Source organism: Psammomys obesus, unplaced genomic scaffold (genome assembly GCF_907164565.1).
Source record: "Psammomys obesus unplaced genomic scaffold, mPsaObe1.curated_primary_1811, whole genome shotgun sequence".
In the NCBI taxonomy this organism is placed as follows: Eukaryota; Metazoa; Chordata; class Mammalia; order Rodentia; family Muridae; genus Psammomys; species Psammomys obesus.
The window spans coordinates 6334917-6349309 of NW_026596463.1; the positions used below are offsets into that span (position 1 = coordinate 6334917).

Consider the following 14393-nt stretch of genomic DNA (forward strand, 5'->3'; position numbering starts at 1 on the left):
TTTTTGGTGGGCAGGAAACAAGTGGTTCATGTTGTTTTTTCTGTCAGACCTTGAGTGAAGTCCCTTAGTCAGTTTTCTGAAATTAAGGAATTGCCTTGGATAATCTGCATTCATGAGCCATATAACCATTCCTTACACATCTTCTACATTTCATAGGAAAACTTTTACCTGAATTGTTGCTATTATAACAGAATTTATCCTTAGGAACTGTTTTCTCACAGTCCATTAGAGAATTATTTGATTTTTCACAGCCACAGCAATGAGCATTTTGTACTTTGATATCTCCTGTATCTATTTATCCAACTATAACTGAATCATGAACATTTGTTTCTATGTCTCCAGTAGCTTTGATCCATTCACGAAGAGATTCAGATCTTGCCCTCAACGGTCTAATAGCCCCTTTGAATTCAGCAATAACATTCTCAAAAGCTAGAGATCCATGTAGAATTTTTCTAGCATTTAGACCTGATATTGTTCTATTCAGAGCTTTAGTTACTCACTGGAAAAATTAGTAAAAAATTTATTTGAATGTTAGGTTACCCTTGTAATTGATTCAGTTTGTCCCTGTTGTTCAACCTTGTCCAAGAATATAAGGCTATTGCACAGCATTGTTTTAGGACAGCGTCATTAAGGGTAATTAATATGTACTCTTAATTCAGAATATGGGCCTTCATGTAGTAACTGATCTTTGACAATATCAATTCCTCTAGTCCTATTTCATTAATGCATAAGTGAAGCCTCATCTTTCCACCATGCCAGCCATTGCAATTAAGAGCTAGGCTCTAGAATGGCTATCATCAAATCTCTCCAATCTTTTGGAGTTACGCAATTCCATGTGGCCCAGTTATTAAGTATTTGTTCAACGTATGGTGAGTGTAAGCCACAACTTGTTTTTCCTCCTTAAGCCTTTTAAAATCTTGAGCCTCTATAGATTTCCATCTGAATTCTTCATCCTGAGGCACGAGGAGAGAGCAGCTGGAGCAGAGAATGCCACAAGTGCAAGTATCTTGGGGATTTAGATGGGGAGGAAGCCAGACAAGCGGAGAGGAGTAATAGTAGAGTGATAACTTGTCAGCTCTGTGCTGTAAGCTACTTTATTAGCCCATCGCAACAACTGGGGAGCATGTTTACACAATACTGAGGCGGGAGATGCTCAGAACAAAGGCTGCAACCAGATGCGGGGAGTACAGAAATCAGAACTTGAATTACACAATAACCTTACGCCTACAAGAAAACAGAGTTTACCAGTCTGCCTGTGAAAGCACACTCAGGGATACCTGGTAACTGGTCTGTCCCTGAGACCTCAAGAGACTGCAGGGCAGGCAGGGTGAGAAGCAGCTCCTGTTCTGCTGTGCTGAGCTCCAGCCTGCACACGGAGCACTTGGTGACAGAGGTCTTATGCAGCTCCAGAGCCGGGTGGATGCTTTCAAGAAAGCCACTGCTGTTGGACAAGCAGAGCTCAATATTCTGTGAAGCTGAGAAGACTTCCATTAAGACCCGGAGCAGTGCTTGGTCTGCTGGGCCCATGTTGGCCACCGCAACTTCCAACCTAGGGATCTTGTGTGGCTTGGGTGACAGTTTCCAATAGCCAGTACTGATATTTGGTGGGGCCTGGTGTCGGATATCCGCATAGTTCCTCACGATCTCTTCTTTTTCAGCCAAATCTTTCTTGCATTCATTCACGGGTTGAAAGGCAGATGCATAGTCCTGATCTACAGTTGGTGGCTGTAATGTTTCCAAACTTTTTTCTATTAATGACAAATATATTTGCTGTACCCACTTTTTTCCATTTATTGAGACCTCAATACTCTTCAGTAATAACAGGCTTTCTGGGTGTTCCCCAAAGTACTGTAAATTCAATACTTTTAAAGTCAGTGTTCTCCCCTGAAGAAATCGTAAAATAAATGGAGAACATGCAGAAACTGTGTTGCTTTCATAAGCAAAGTTTAAAGCAATGCTCACTAAATACTCTGAAATTAATGAAGAGAAAAGTTTAGGAGATAACTGCCACAATCCCCTAACAGAGTCCAACCACAGTGAAGCTTCCGGGTGTAGCTTCATGTAATCCTCATCGTCAGACATGTTCTCCAGCGACTCTTTCTCATCCACCAACTGAAGCAAATGAGACACAACTTCTGGCCCTGCCTTTGATGAAGGGTGGCTGGAGACATACTTCAAAAAGTTGTTGTAGGTGGTCAGAGCCTTCAAGGGCGAGTTAATTTGTCTCAAATAATGAATTCCCAGGTCTTGGTCTTCCTGTCTGTCTGAACCCAGGAGTTCAGTCAGCCTCATGGCAGCAAGAAATTCTTGGAAGAGAGGACTTAAAAACCGGTAGACTGGTCTCAGTCTCTGGGCGGTGAATTTGCTCATCAAGCAGGTGGTCAGGTCTTCATCTTCATCTACTCCGGCCTCTGTGAGGTCATCATTGTTGAACTCAAAGCATGAAGAAAAACGCCCCCTCAAGGCCAGCTGTCCACATGAGGACACAGTGGCCTTGAGGGCCTCAGCTGCAGCTTTGTACTTTAAGGACAGGTATTTCATATAGGACTTGAAAATGGCCACATCATGAAAGGGCTGGTCAGAGGGATTTTGAAACCAGTCAGTACAGACTGCTGCTACGAAGAGAGGAGTTTTGTTAATTCCTCTCAGATGTTCATTCTTTCCAAAGTAATTGAAAAACCTTTGTACACGGATTATATTATGTGAAAAGAACTTCCGTAATACAGAGACGGTATTATAGAAAGGAAACTCTTTGATCTCTAGAATTGTATCCAGGTATGGACGGATGGACCTGGCCCTGTTTGTATGGACAGCGATCAATAAGCAGGTTCGTGACAAGTAGTTTTTTGTAATCAGTGTCTCTAGGGCTTGGGGGAGCGAGTCCACCCCATTATAGTCATCCAACAGGAACAGCGCCTGGTGTTTTAACTGCTGGATGCTGCTGCTCAGGCACGCTTCACTAATGCAGCCTCCTGCCTCTAGGAGTTGGGCACAGATGATGCTGGCCAGACCCTGGTCTGGTCTGGTGGAACTAAGGGAGAGGTAGAAGACCAGCTGGAACCTGTTCAACAGGGGACAGCACCCTGATGCCCAGAGAAAAGCTATTTTCTTCAGAAAGGTTGTCTTCCCACTGCCAGCTTCCCCCTCCACACACATGACCGAGCTGAGATTGGCGAAGACCTCAGGGATTGTCAGGGCCTCTTGCACTGGCCTGCTGATGTGCTTTGAAACGATGGACACATCACAGCCAAGCAAGTGGTCAGTGCCTTGGCTGGAGCACACCTCTGGTAAATTCATGTGGCGGAAAGTGGCTTTGGTGTAGGCGTCTCGCAGCTGCTTACTCAGACTCTTTGCCTCCTGAAACCACTGGGCTTCCCTCGGAGCCAAGCCTGTGGAGAGAAGGGAGGCAGAGGAAGGTGTACCTTCACATCTCTCTGATTGCTTTGCTTGTCTGCTAAGAGTGGATTAGGACTCTCCTCCACTTCCCATGACCCCCTCCAAACCCTAAGACCCTCTCAGATCTTTCCATAGCATCAGTGTAGGGTACTATGTCTAATCCTCTCATTTGAAAGGGACTTGGATATCCTGGCACCCTAATTTCCCTTTAGGACCTCAGGAGAGCAGCCTGCTGCAGGATGCCTTTAACACTGGCTGCTTTGGATCTGGCATGAGGACTGCTGTCGGTAGTCCTGCATTCACTCTCAAGATGCCCCAGGAGCGCTCTCTCACCCACAGCTCCCTTCACCTCAGTGCTCTCCTCTAGGAGCTCCTCAGACAATTAGAAATATGCTTTCCTGTGCAATGTACAAATACACAGAATCCCATGTGCTTTCAAGTTCTTACCGGCCTCGGTGGGATGAACTGGGTCCTCGTGATTGCTTTTACTTGTGATTTCCTTTGAAAGAGAAATCCTTTATTAAATCATAACTGGGTCTTGATTTAAGAGTGGGCATTGTATTATTACTGAGGATCTTCTAAACATCTTCTAAACCCAGCCTGCTCAATTCTGATAAAAGGAAGGCATAGTCCAGGTATGAAAGAATAAATTGCACATGTGTGCAGTAGTCGTGTTCCTAGATGGTTCATGCATTTTACACACATCTTCTGTATGGGTGAGGACTTTGTGAGTTATCAGAACTGTAATGTCTAGGACAAGAAGAGTCCTGCAAAGTTCATCTAGCATTCCTTCCTGCTTAGTCATTAGTAACTACATGTTTAATACCATACACAGGGACGGATGCAGACAGATTATTAAACACACACTTTTTTTTTTTTTTATTTGAGACAGTGTCAGGTAGTGTAGCTGGTCTGGAATTCCCTATGTAGCCAAGGGTAACGTTGAAGTATTTGTCTGCCTTTCTCCATTTCCCAACTGCTGGTATTATAGGCATGAGCCTACACACACCCTTGGCTCTGATACCATTTTTTTTTCCTTTTCTTGAACTCCAATCATCTTACTATACCTAGTTTTATTCAGAGCTGAAGACGTTTTTGTGTCTATTAGGGAACCATATGATATCCGAGTTACATCCTGTGCACTTCCAATGTCAGCCCCACATCTGACAAAGGGGCTGACATCCAAAATTTATAAACAAGTCAAGAAACTAAACATCAACAAACCAAATAACACAATTAAAATATGGAGTATGGATCTAAACAGAGAAATCTTGATAGAGGAATCTCTAACGGCTGGGAAGCACTTAAATGTTCAACATCCTTAGCCGTCAGGGAAATATAAATAAGAACGACTCTGAGATTTCATCTTACACCCTTGAGAATGGGTAAGATCAAAAACTCAAGCCACAGTTCATGCTGGTGAGGACGTGGAGCAAGGGAAACATTTCTCCACTGCTGGTGGGAATGCAAACTTACACAATCACTTTGAAAATCAATTTAGCAGTTTCTCAGAAAACTGGGAATAGATCTACCTCAAGACTCAGCTATACCACACCTGAACATATACCCAAAGGATGATTCATCCTACCACAAGGACACTTTCTCAAGCATGTTCATTGCCTCTTTATTCATAATAGCCAACTGGAAACAACCTAGACGCCCTTTAATGGAAGAATGGCTAAAGAAAATGTGGGATATTTGCCTGATGGAGTATTATTAAAAACAATGACAGAATGACATTTGCAGGCAAATGGATGGAACTAGAAAAGACCACCCTGGTAAGATAACCCAGAATGATAAACATGGTATGTTCTCAGTTATAAATGGATATTAGCTGCAATGTAAAGGATAATCCTGATACAATCCACAGACCCAAAGGAGCCAAGTAACAAGGAGGGCTCAAGTGAGGTTGTGTTAATCTCACCGAGAAGGAGAAATAGAATAGGCATTGTGGGTGGATGGTGGGAGGAGACTGGGTCAGGGCAGAGGTAGGGATGGGGACAGGAGGGATCAGGTGTGGGGAGGTTGGAGGGAGTACTGGGAGAGTCAACTGAAATAGGGGGTTTCTCTGGGACAAGCTAGAAACCTAAGGCAATAGAACCTCCCAAGAATCTATGAGGGTGACCTAGCTAAGACTCCTAGCAATGGGGAACATGGAGCCTGAACGAGCCATCTCCTGTAACCAGGCAAGACATCCAATGGAGAGATTGGGACACCAACCCAGCCACAAAATCTTCGACCTACAATTTGTCCAACTTACAAGGGGTAAAAATGGAGTAGAAATTGAGGGAGTGCTCAACAATGACTGGTCCAGCTTAAGACCCATTCCATGAGAGGGAGCCTACCACTGTCATGATTAATAATATTCTGTTATACTTGCAGACAGGAGCCTAGTATAACTGTCATCAAAGAGGCTTCACCTAGCAACTGATGGAAACAGATGTAAGACCCACAGCTAAACACTGGGTGAAGCCTGGGGAACCTTGCAGAAGAAGGGGAGGGAGGATTGTAGGAGCCAGAGGGGTCAAAGACACCCCAAGGAAACCTACAGAATCAACTAAACTAGTACCACGGGGGCTCACAGAGACTGAACCGCCAACCAGGCAGCATGCATGGGGCTGATCTAGGTCCACTGCATGTACGTAACAGTTGTGTAGCTTAGTCTTCATGTCGGATCCCTAACAGCAGGAGTAAGGGATGTCTCTCACTATGTTGCCTGCCTTTGGACCCCTTTCCCCTATTTGGGCTGCCTTGTCTAGCCTCAACAGAAGAAAATGTGCCTACTACAACTTGATATGCCAAGGCGGTTGATATCCACAGGAGGCCTCCCATTTTCTGAAGAAGAAAAGAGGAGGAGTGGATAGGGGTGTGGGGGAAGGGCTGGGAGAAGAGGAGGAATGAAAAACTGCAGTCAGGATCTAATTAATTATTTGAAATAAAAATTCCAAATACAAGAGATTTATCAAGGGAACCCAAAATTGCTCTGCTGTTTTGTTTTCCTTTATTTTTCTCTATTGTAATCGGCTTAAACTTTTTACATAGCTATAGCTCCTCCGTTGAGACCTACTGTAGTTCTTAGCATAACTGTAGCTCTTCTGTTAACAATTGCTGTCTCCTTTAGCATATCAGAAGCCATTTTACTTCCAAGTATCCGTTTTGATCATAAGGTAAAATTGAGTTCAAGTTCTCAGGCCTACGTGCCTGAGACCAGGGTCCACTCCAATAGTTCAATAATTGCTGTTTAGAATAAAACAATAGATGATAAATGCATGTTCTGCTTGAGTTAAAGATAAATGTAAGTTCTGTTAGAGGTAAGATCGAAACATCCTGCTATGTTCCTTACTCCCAGAAAGCTGGAAAGCCCCCAAGAACTCCCCCACCCTAAATTCCAGCCAATCAGCTTAAAGTACTTTTTCTAGCGACCTAGATACAATGAACATGAAACAAAAATTACTTTTTCTCAGTTGAATCAACACACTATACCTGAAAAAATGATTTTTCCTGCTTGGTTGTGGTTTTTCCCTTTGAACACTCACTTTGAAAATGGCTCAGCATCACTGCCTGGCTCCTGAGGCCAGAGGTGGCGCTGGCCGGTCAGTTTTTGTCTGGCATTCAGTATGCTTCTTTCATCTGAGTCTGGTCAGTGTGGGCTACTCCTGAACCCTAACATTCGCCATTGTTTTGTTGGTGTTTTTCGTTTGGTTTTGGTTTTGATTTTGAGGCGGTGTCTTATACTATTGTCCAGGCTAATGTTGAACTCCTGACAATTCTCCTGCCTCAGCTTCCAGAGTACTCTTTTCCAGGTGTGAGCCGCGGCACCCAGCTTTGTTCTTTCTTCTGTGGGGTGTGAACCAGCATACTTACCATTGCAACAAAATGACAATCTAGGCTGCTTGTTTCACAAGTGAACTGATATTAGATTGTATCTCAGAGAAACAGACTTCATGACTTCTGACTTCATGATTTTACTGGCCTTTTGCCTGCTAGCCAGGGATGTACCTGGGTTATAGATTCCTTGCCTAGCATGAGAGGAGCTTTGTTTTTATCTCCTCAATTGCAGTAAAGAACACACATCAAATCACAAAACACAGACTTGTAATCTCTGCGTTTGGAAAAGTGAAGCAGGAGGATCATAAATTCCCAGCCAGTCTGGGATTTGAACGCGGCAAGTTCAAAGTCAGCCTAAGCTACACAGTGAGACTCTGTTCCAAACAAAACTCCAATGAAACGAAATGAAACTTGCCTTGCACATCTCAGAAGTAACAAGTCATGCCTACTGTCCTCAGTAGGCCATAGACCGCTTAGTCTGGATGTTATCAGGAATAAGTCTGAAATTTCATCAATAGACTTCTTATAGGAGAAGGGCTGGCTGTACATTTCATGAAGCTAGATATTGTGTCTCCCTCGTTCACTGTGAAGTTCCTGTCTAACGTGGCACTTGATAGTGCTTCTTAGATTCTCGTGGACTCTATCTAGTTATGATACATTTACAATTGACAGTTGTCCTTCAATCCCATGATCACGTGTTGCTGAGTCAGAGAAGGGGCGGGGCTCATTACCCTGGATTCCGGAAGTGCATGGTGGCTGTCAGGGGCTGGAATCACTTCTGCAGAGGACTTCAGGTTTTGAAGAAATACGCAACTATGCAGAGAAAGTAAAAGTCATAAAATAGTTCCATGAGATAAGGACTTGTATTTGCTTTTTAAAAAACATGAAGATCAGGACCAGGTGTGAGGACTTTAGCTTAGAGGTTTCTTTCGCAGAGATGGTTCTGTCAACCCACACCAGCCACTTATGTAACGAGTGAGTGTCTAGTTCAAGACCCACTGGCGCTCCCTAGTCCTTTATATCTGGAGCGCAGATCTGTTGCGGGTGGCGCGACAGGTGGGAGGCGTTCCCATGTGCCCAGACACTACCCGAAGAGCCCATCGAGTTTCACAGCAATAATGTTATAATAACAAATCCGCCCCAGCATGTTTGGTATAAGGAAGGAAGTCGGTCGTGGAAGGGGGAGGGTTAAGAAAGAAGGGATGAGGGGTGCCCCAGAAAGAAACAGAGGGAGGGAGAAAAAGCAAGAAAGTCAGTGGACTTGGGGAGGGGCATGGGAGGAGATGAGGGAGGTAGGAAAGGGAGAGGAAGAGGGAGGGGGCTACAGCGGGGATACAAAGTGAATAAACTGTAATTTATAAAAATATAAATAAAAAAGAAAGTCAGAGAGAGAGAGAGAGAGCGCACAGTGGTGGGCAGGTCCTTTATATCTGGAGCATGCCTGGCTTGCACCTGGCAGAGGCAGGTGATGACATCAGAGGTTGCTAGGCAACCTAGTCTAACATTAAGCATGAAGCAGAAAGTGAAGATTTTCAGTGACTCTGTCAGTCTTGCATCCTGAATAACCTTCAGTCTATGGGTTCTAGTAAAAATGCATGTGGTCTGTAAAGTAATGGTGAGGATATTCGGGGAATGTGTTGGGGTGAGAACAGAGTTAGTGCCTGTCCGTGAAACCAGCTGAAATAATCTTAAAGAATAGAAAATAGTGACACAGCACTGTGGGTGCAGAGGCAAGAGGATAACTAGGGCTCGCTGGATGCTAACAGGTTCAGAGAGAGACCCTGCTTCAAGGGAACAAGAGGGTGACATAAAGGAGAGGAGACTCCCTGTCTCCCTTTGGCCCTATGTAGAACACAGTGCACACACAAACACACATTACCTAAGTGAACAAGGTAAAAATAAATAAAAATTCACAGATTAAAATATGAGAAAACTCTATAGAGTCATGGAAAAAGAACAACAAAGGACATTAAAAAATACTAAACAAATTGTACAATTAAGAATTTGGTTAACAATAATTTTTAACCATATCAACTCTTGTCAAACTGTCAGAAACAAACCCACAAGATCCAAGTGTGCCAACTACATGAAATTCACATTAAGTATAAAAACATAGATATCACACAAATAAAATTTTAAGGTACAATATCCAGGGCTTGGAGATGGAACAGTTGGCAAATGCTTGCTGGGCAAACATGGAGACTGGGCTCAGATCTGCAGCATCTGTGTAACAGCGAGGCAATAGGGACAGTGTAATCTTAGTGCCAGAGAAGGAGAGACAGGAAGCCCGTTGGGGCTCACTAACCAGCCAGTAAGTCTCACTGGCGAGCTCCAGGTTTAGTGAGAGACCTGTCTCACAAAATAAGTTGGACAGAACTACAGACCTATTTCTGAATACACAGAGCATGTTGCTTTCAGGATAGAGAGGAATCAAGCTGGAACTGACTCAGAATTTCCTCCCTGCTGTCTCCCTGTCACAGTACTGGAAGAGGCTTTGCAGTCTACAACATCACCATCATGCCAACGAAGATGAGGCCAATGGTGAAGACTGGCCTGAATCTTTGGGGATAACCGACTGCTTTTGAACTGGACCCGAGGCTGCTTCACAGATTCTCTAAACCTGGTCAAGCTGGGTGAGGTGGTGCAGGCCTGTAAATCTCAGCACTTGGGTATCAAAGACAGGTGGATCTCTGGGTCAAGGGCGCTTATCTACAATAGCAAGGTCAGAACAGAAAGGGCAACACAGTGGGACAAAATGAAAGAAAACAAAACCTAAACTAAAGAAACTAAACTAAAGAAAGTAAACCTAAACTAAAGAAAACAAAAACCTAAACTAAACCTGGTCAGAAGCCCATGGCCCAGAAAGTCTATAAAGGTCTTAGCAGGGCAGGGTCTAGTAATGCTATCTGGCTTAATGGACATCTGTCAAATTGCCTTCTAAATATTTATGTTCTTATGCAAAGAATGATGCTGCTTTGAACCTTGGCTAGATAAGCTTCTCACTGCAGTGCAGAGAATAATTGATGATCGAGTTCTCAGCTCTGAATGAGGCGTCTATATCAACCTCACACAGAGGGTCTGGGGACATCTGGGAAAGAGGGTTTGAAGTGCTGTGAAATGCTGCCTGCTGAGCATTATTGACCATCACATTCATGAAACCTCATCTGTGGTTACCTGAATAAGACCACACAAGACCAAGCCAACTTCATCTCAGAACCAGGAGCCTGACTGGCACCTGGCACCACCTCGGCCATTTTTTCCCTCTTACTCAGTTTGGTCATTTGTTTACTCAGCTGAGGTTTTCCCTGTGTTGCTCTCGTTCATCCATAATCGCTGATCAAAGTGCAGAGCTTTCTGAGCCACGGTTTGGAAGCCTGTTCTTTTTTAAAAAGTATTTTATTCTTTGGAAATCACAGATGTGTGTACAATGTATGTGGATTATATCAACCCCACTGCCTTTCTTCAGTTTCCCCAGACTCCTCCTCAAGTCAGGTCCCCTCCCAGCTTCGTATCCTCTTTTAACTGAATTCAATTAGTGCTGCTCATGGGTGAGTGGACACAGGGCCATCTAGCAGAGGTCAGGAAACCTCAAGGCCCACGGGCTGAAGAAGATTGACTCCAGCAGAAACAAGTGTCAACAGCTCCCCTCCCACAGGTGGGGCTTGGCTTGGCTGGATTTGGCACAGGCTTGTATGGACAGGCAACCACAGCAACTGTGAGTTCCTGAGGGAAGGACCCTGCTGTGCACAAAACAAGACAAACCCAAGACAAAGTCCTCTACAGCCTCTGGCTTTTCCGACCTCTTGGGCCCCTCTTCTGCAAAGGCCCCTGAGTTTGGGAGGAGGAAGTGTTCCCTCAGGAATGAGCACACCCTCACTCACTGTCTACACTTTGACCTTGTTGTAAGTCTCCGGAATTCTGTTCTTGTTAAGGTCTGAATTTATGTTTATTCCAGACTCCCATTAGCAACTAAGAGCCCTGGGGTGTCCTAGAGAGACACTTGGATGAAAGGATATGGTTGTGATTACCAGTGATCATTTTATATCTTGTCATTGTCTATCTAAACAAGATCTGGGGTGTGGTGGAGCATGCCTGTCATCCAGCACTTGGGATGTGGAGGCAGGTGGATGAGTTTAAGGCCATCCTTCCTAAACACTGAGTTGGAGGCCATCCCGGGTTATCTGACACTGTGCCACAAAGACCTCTCTCCAGCTGCCCTTCCCCAACACAAAGAGTCGCTAAGCGAGGTGTTATGATAGCACATGCCTGCTCTTCTGGTATTCATGAGATGGAGGCAAGAACATGGGAGTTCAGGGGAAATCTGAGCTATACTGAAAATCGAGATCTGCTACACAGTTAAATCTTTTCTTAAATTTCCTTTTTTTTTTAAAAAAAAAAAAACAAAAACAAAAACAAAAACAAAACAAAACAGAGGTTCTCTGTGTAGCCATGACTGTGCTAGGACTCTCTCTGTAGACATAATAGAATATTGTGTCAAACAATATAAGGGTTGGAGCTATAGCTCAGTAGCAATGTGCTTCTCGCTTTTTGGTTCATCTAAGGGGGAAATATGGGTAAATGAAGAGTTTCTGGAGTTTGTCACTGGTTTAGTGTGTAGTTAGCAATCATGACACTCTGGATTCAATCTTTCTCTCTCACTCTCCTTCTATTCCTCTCCTTTTATGTCTGTCTGTCTGTCTCTCTCTCTCCAACAGACATACAGACACACATGCAGCAAATATAGAGCTAAGACAAAAAGAAACAAAAGACAACCAAAGAAGAGCAGGCAAAGCTGAAGGTTCATGTAGATGTGTGTGTGCGTGTGTTTGGTAAAAGGACAGTGAACTGAAAATCAGGACTGTGTTTGCCCCTGCATGAGGAGGACAGCATCAACCAGGACAAGGGAGTGGCGCAGTGGCCTCTAAGGCATTGGGAGACCTTGACTTCTTGACTTTAGCGCTCAGCAACTAGGCTTTATTGTTGTTGTCCTTTCAACCAGATAAGTAATTACATTAGATACGCATTACATATGCTAGTTTGTAATTATAACAAAACAAAACTTCATCGACACATTATAAAACAAGTTTTAAATATAACTAGATTGCCTCACTACTTACCACCCCAGGGACTGAGAAGACAGCCCCCGCATTCTCCACAATTTTCTGCATAACCTGAAAATGTCTCCGTGGGAGAAGAGTCACTACTCCTGCAGAGGACTCAGGTTTGCTTCCCAACACCCACATCAGGCAGTTCACAGCCTCCTGTAACTCAGTTCTAGGATATTTGATGCCCTCTCTCTGACCTCTGTGGGTATCAGGCATGCAAGTAGTACACAGATATACATGCAGACAAAACACCCATGGACATAAAGTCAAATACTAAAAAAATAAAATAAAATAAAAATAACAATAAAAAAATAAAGTCAAATACTTTAAAAAGTAAGAGAAAAAGAAAAAAAAGTAACCACTGCTGTCACTAGTCTTCTAACTTCAAAATTAAATGGAAATATTCTATGTATGTATTTATTTATTTATTTAAGTTGAATAAAAGTTTTGCTATGTAGCCCTGGGCTGCTCTAAAACATGATTTTAGAAGGAAGAGGATTAAGTGGAGACAGAGGGAGATAAGATAAGGTAAATGGAAGGATGGTGGTGACATGATTGTCGTACACTGTAATATATATATTTTTGTGTGTAAAGGTCATAAATGTACATATATTAAAATGACATTATTTTATATAATTAATATACACTAACAACACATTTTTAAAGAATATTTTAAGGACTTGGGATGTTATTTCCATTCTATTTCAAGACCAGATGGTTATTTAAAACTTTACATTTTAAAGTTTAATAATTATACTTAAATAAATCTAGAACACTTTAAGGTATGCATTGGCTGCACACCAAACACACCTGAGGAGCTAAACACAGACTGCATAGCATTTCTAAGGTAGCATGAGCTACATAGAGAAATCTGTGTGCATATTGACCCAACCTAAATTAAGATTTAACTATGATGTCTAGCTAGACAGAGAGACTCTCATGTGAGGAAAGAAATGAAGATACATGGATGCATCCTCCACAGTGGGAACCAGAGAGTGAGCAGACACTACCCACAGATAACAAACCTGGACAGTGAGGGAATAACAGATGAAGTGAGTTCAAAGTCAAGAGAATTCACTGCTCACTTTGGGAAAAATTTGGTGTGGTCTGCTAATGGGTCGTCACCTTCCTCCCACTTCTCCATACATCCTCCACAGGAAAAACACCGGACAAGGTCCTTTTTGCCTAGGAAAAGGAGATGGGGTCAGCGCAACAGCACGTACACCTGTCAACTCACAAGAATTCCACTCCAGATTTCACTAGTGAAATCCTACTTGCTCCTCCAGTTGGATTATGTGGGAATACCACGCACAGGAGGCAAGAGTTCACACAGGACTCTTGGTCCTTCCGTGGGGTGGTCAGCAACAGTCAGCAACAGGCGCTGAAGGTTCCTGTGCACCGTGTGCTTTGATGAAACCTCTCCCAAGCCATCATCCTGAAAGATTTGCCATCAGGATCTGGAGTAGGAGCTCCGTGAGAGCAGAGATTTCTGTCTGTCCTGGACAATGATGACTTACGGAACATTCACAGACATAGGCAACCAACAAGCAATTGCTTACGGAGTAAATCGGAAGAATATACTTGTAGCTGGGGCAGGATGGAAGAGCAAACTTAGGAGCCTCTATGCAAGGCAGGTTATGAAGAATCCCTGTCTCTGCTCACATTATTGCCAGCTCTCCTCCCCTAGAAATAGGAGCACTTCATCCATGACACTCAGGCAAGGCTGGCAAGAGAAGACGATGCGTTAAGACCGGGTAGAGTTTTGTGCCAGTGGAATAGCCTGTCAGATCAAGTGACCTCAGGATCCCCAAGCTCAGAGGCTGAGCACCGAGGGAACTATGGAAAGCTGAAGGTCTTATGAGGCCCCAAGAGATCTATGACAAATGAAAATAAAGAAAAGTGCAAGTCCGGGATTAGACTACTTGTCAGACACAAAATACTGACTATTTCAGGTGCGAAAGAGATGCTCAGCATAAAGAGCACTGGCTGTTCTTGCAAAGGAGTCAGGTTTGTTTCCAGCACCAGATGCTGGCTCATGGCAACTATACCTCCAGTTCCAGGATC

The 14393-nt window shown here is 43.6% G+C and overlaps 1 protein-coding gene across 5 annotated transcripts in view; it reads right to left on the bottom strand.

Moving 5' to 3' along the window:
* The window catches only part of Naip (NLR family apoptosis inhibitory protein), a 57365-nt gene that overhangs the window by 16715 nt on the left and 26257 nt on the right, over positions 1 to 14393 (bottom strand). For all 5 annotated transcript variants that reach the window (XM_055598381.1, XM_055598380.1, XM_055598383.1 and 2 more), the window contains 4 exons: positions 13415 to 13514; positions 7956 to 8037; positions 3844 to 3895; positions 1278 to 3389 (listed from right to left, as the gene is read on the bottom strand). In XM_055598381.1, coding sequence (XP_055454356.1) covers positions 1278 to 3389; positions 3844 to 3895; positions 7956 to 8037; positions 13415 to 13514 — 2346 coding nt within the window. The remainder of the gene's footprint in view (positions 1 to 1277; positions 3390 to 3843; positions 3896 to 7955; positions 8038 to 13414; positions 13515 to 14393) is intronic.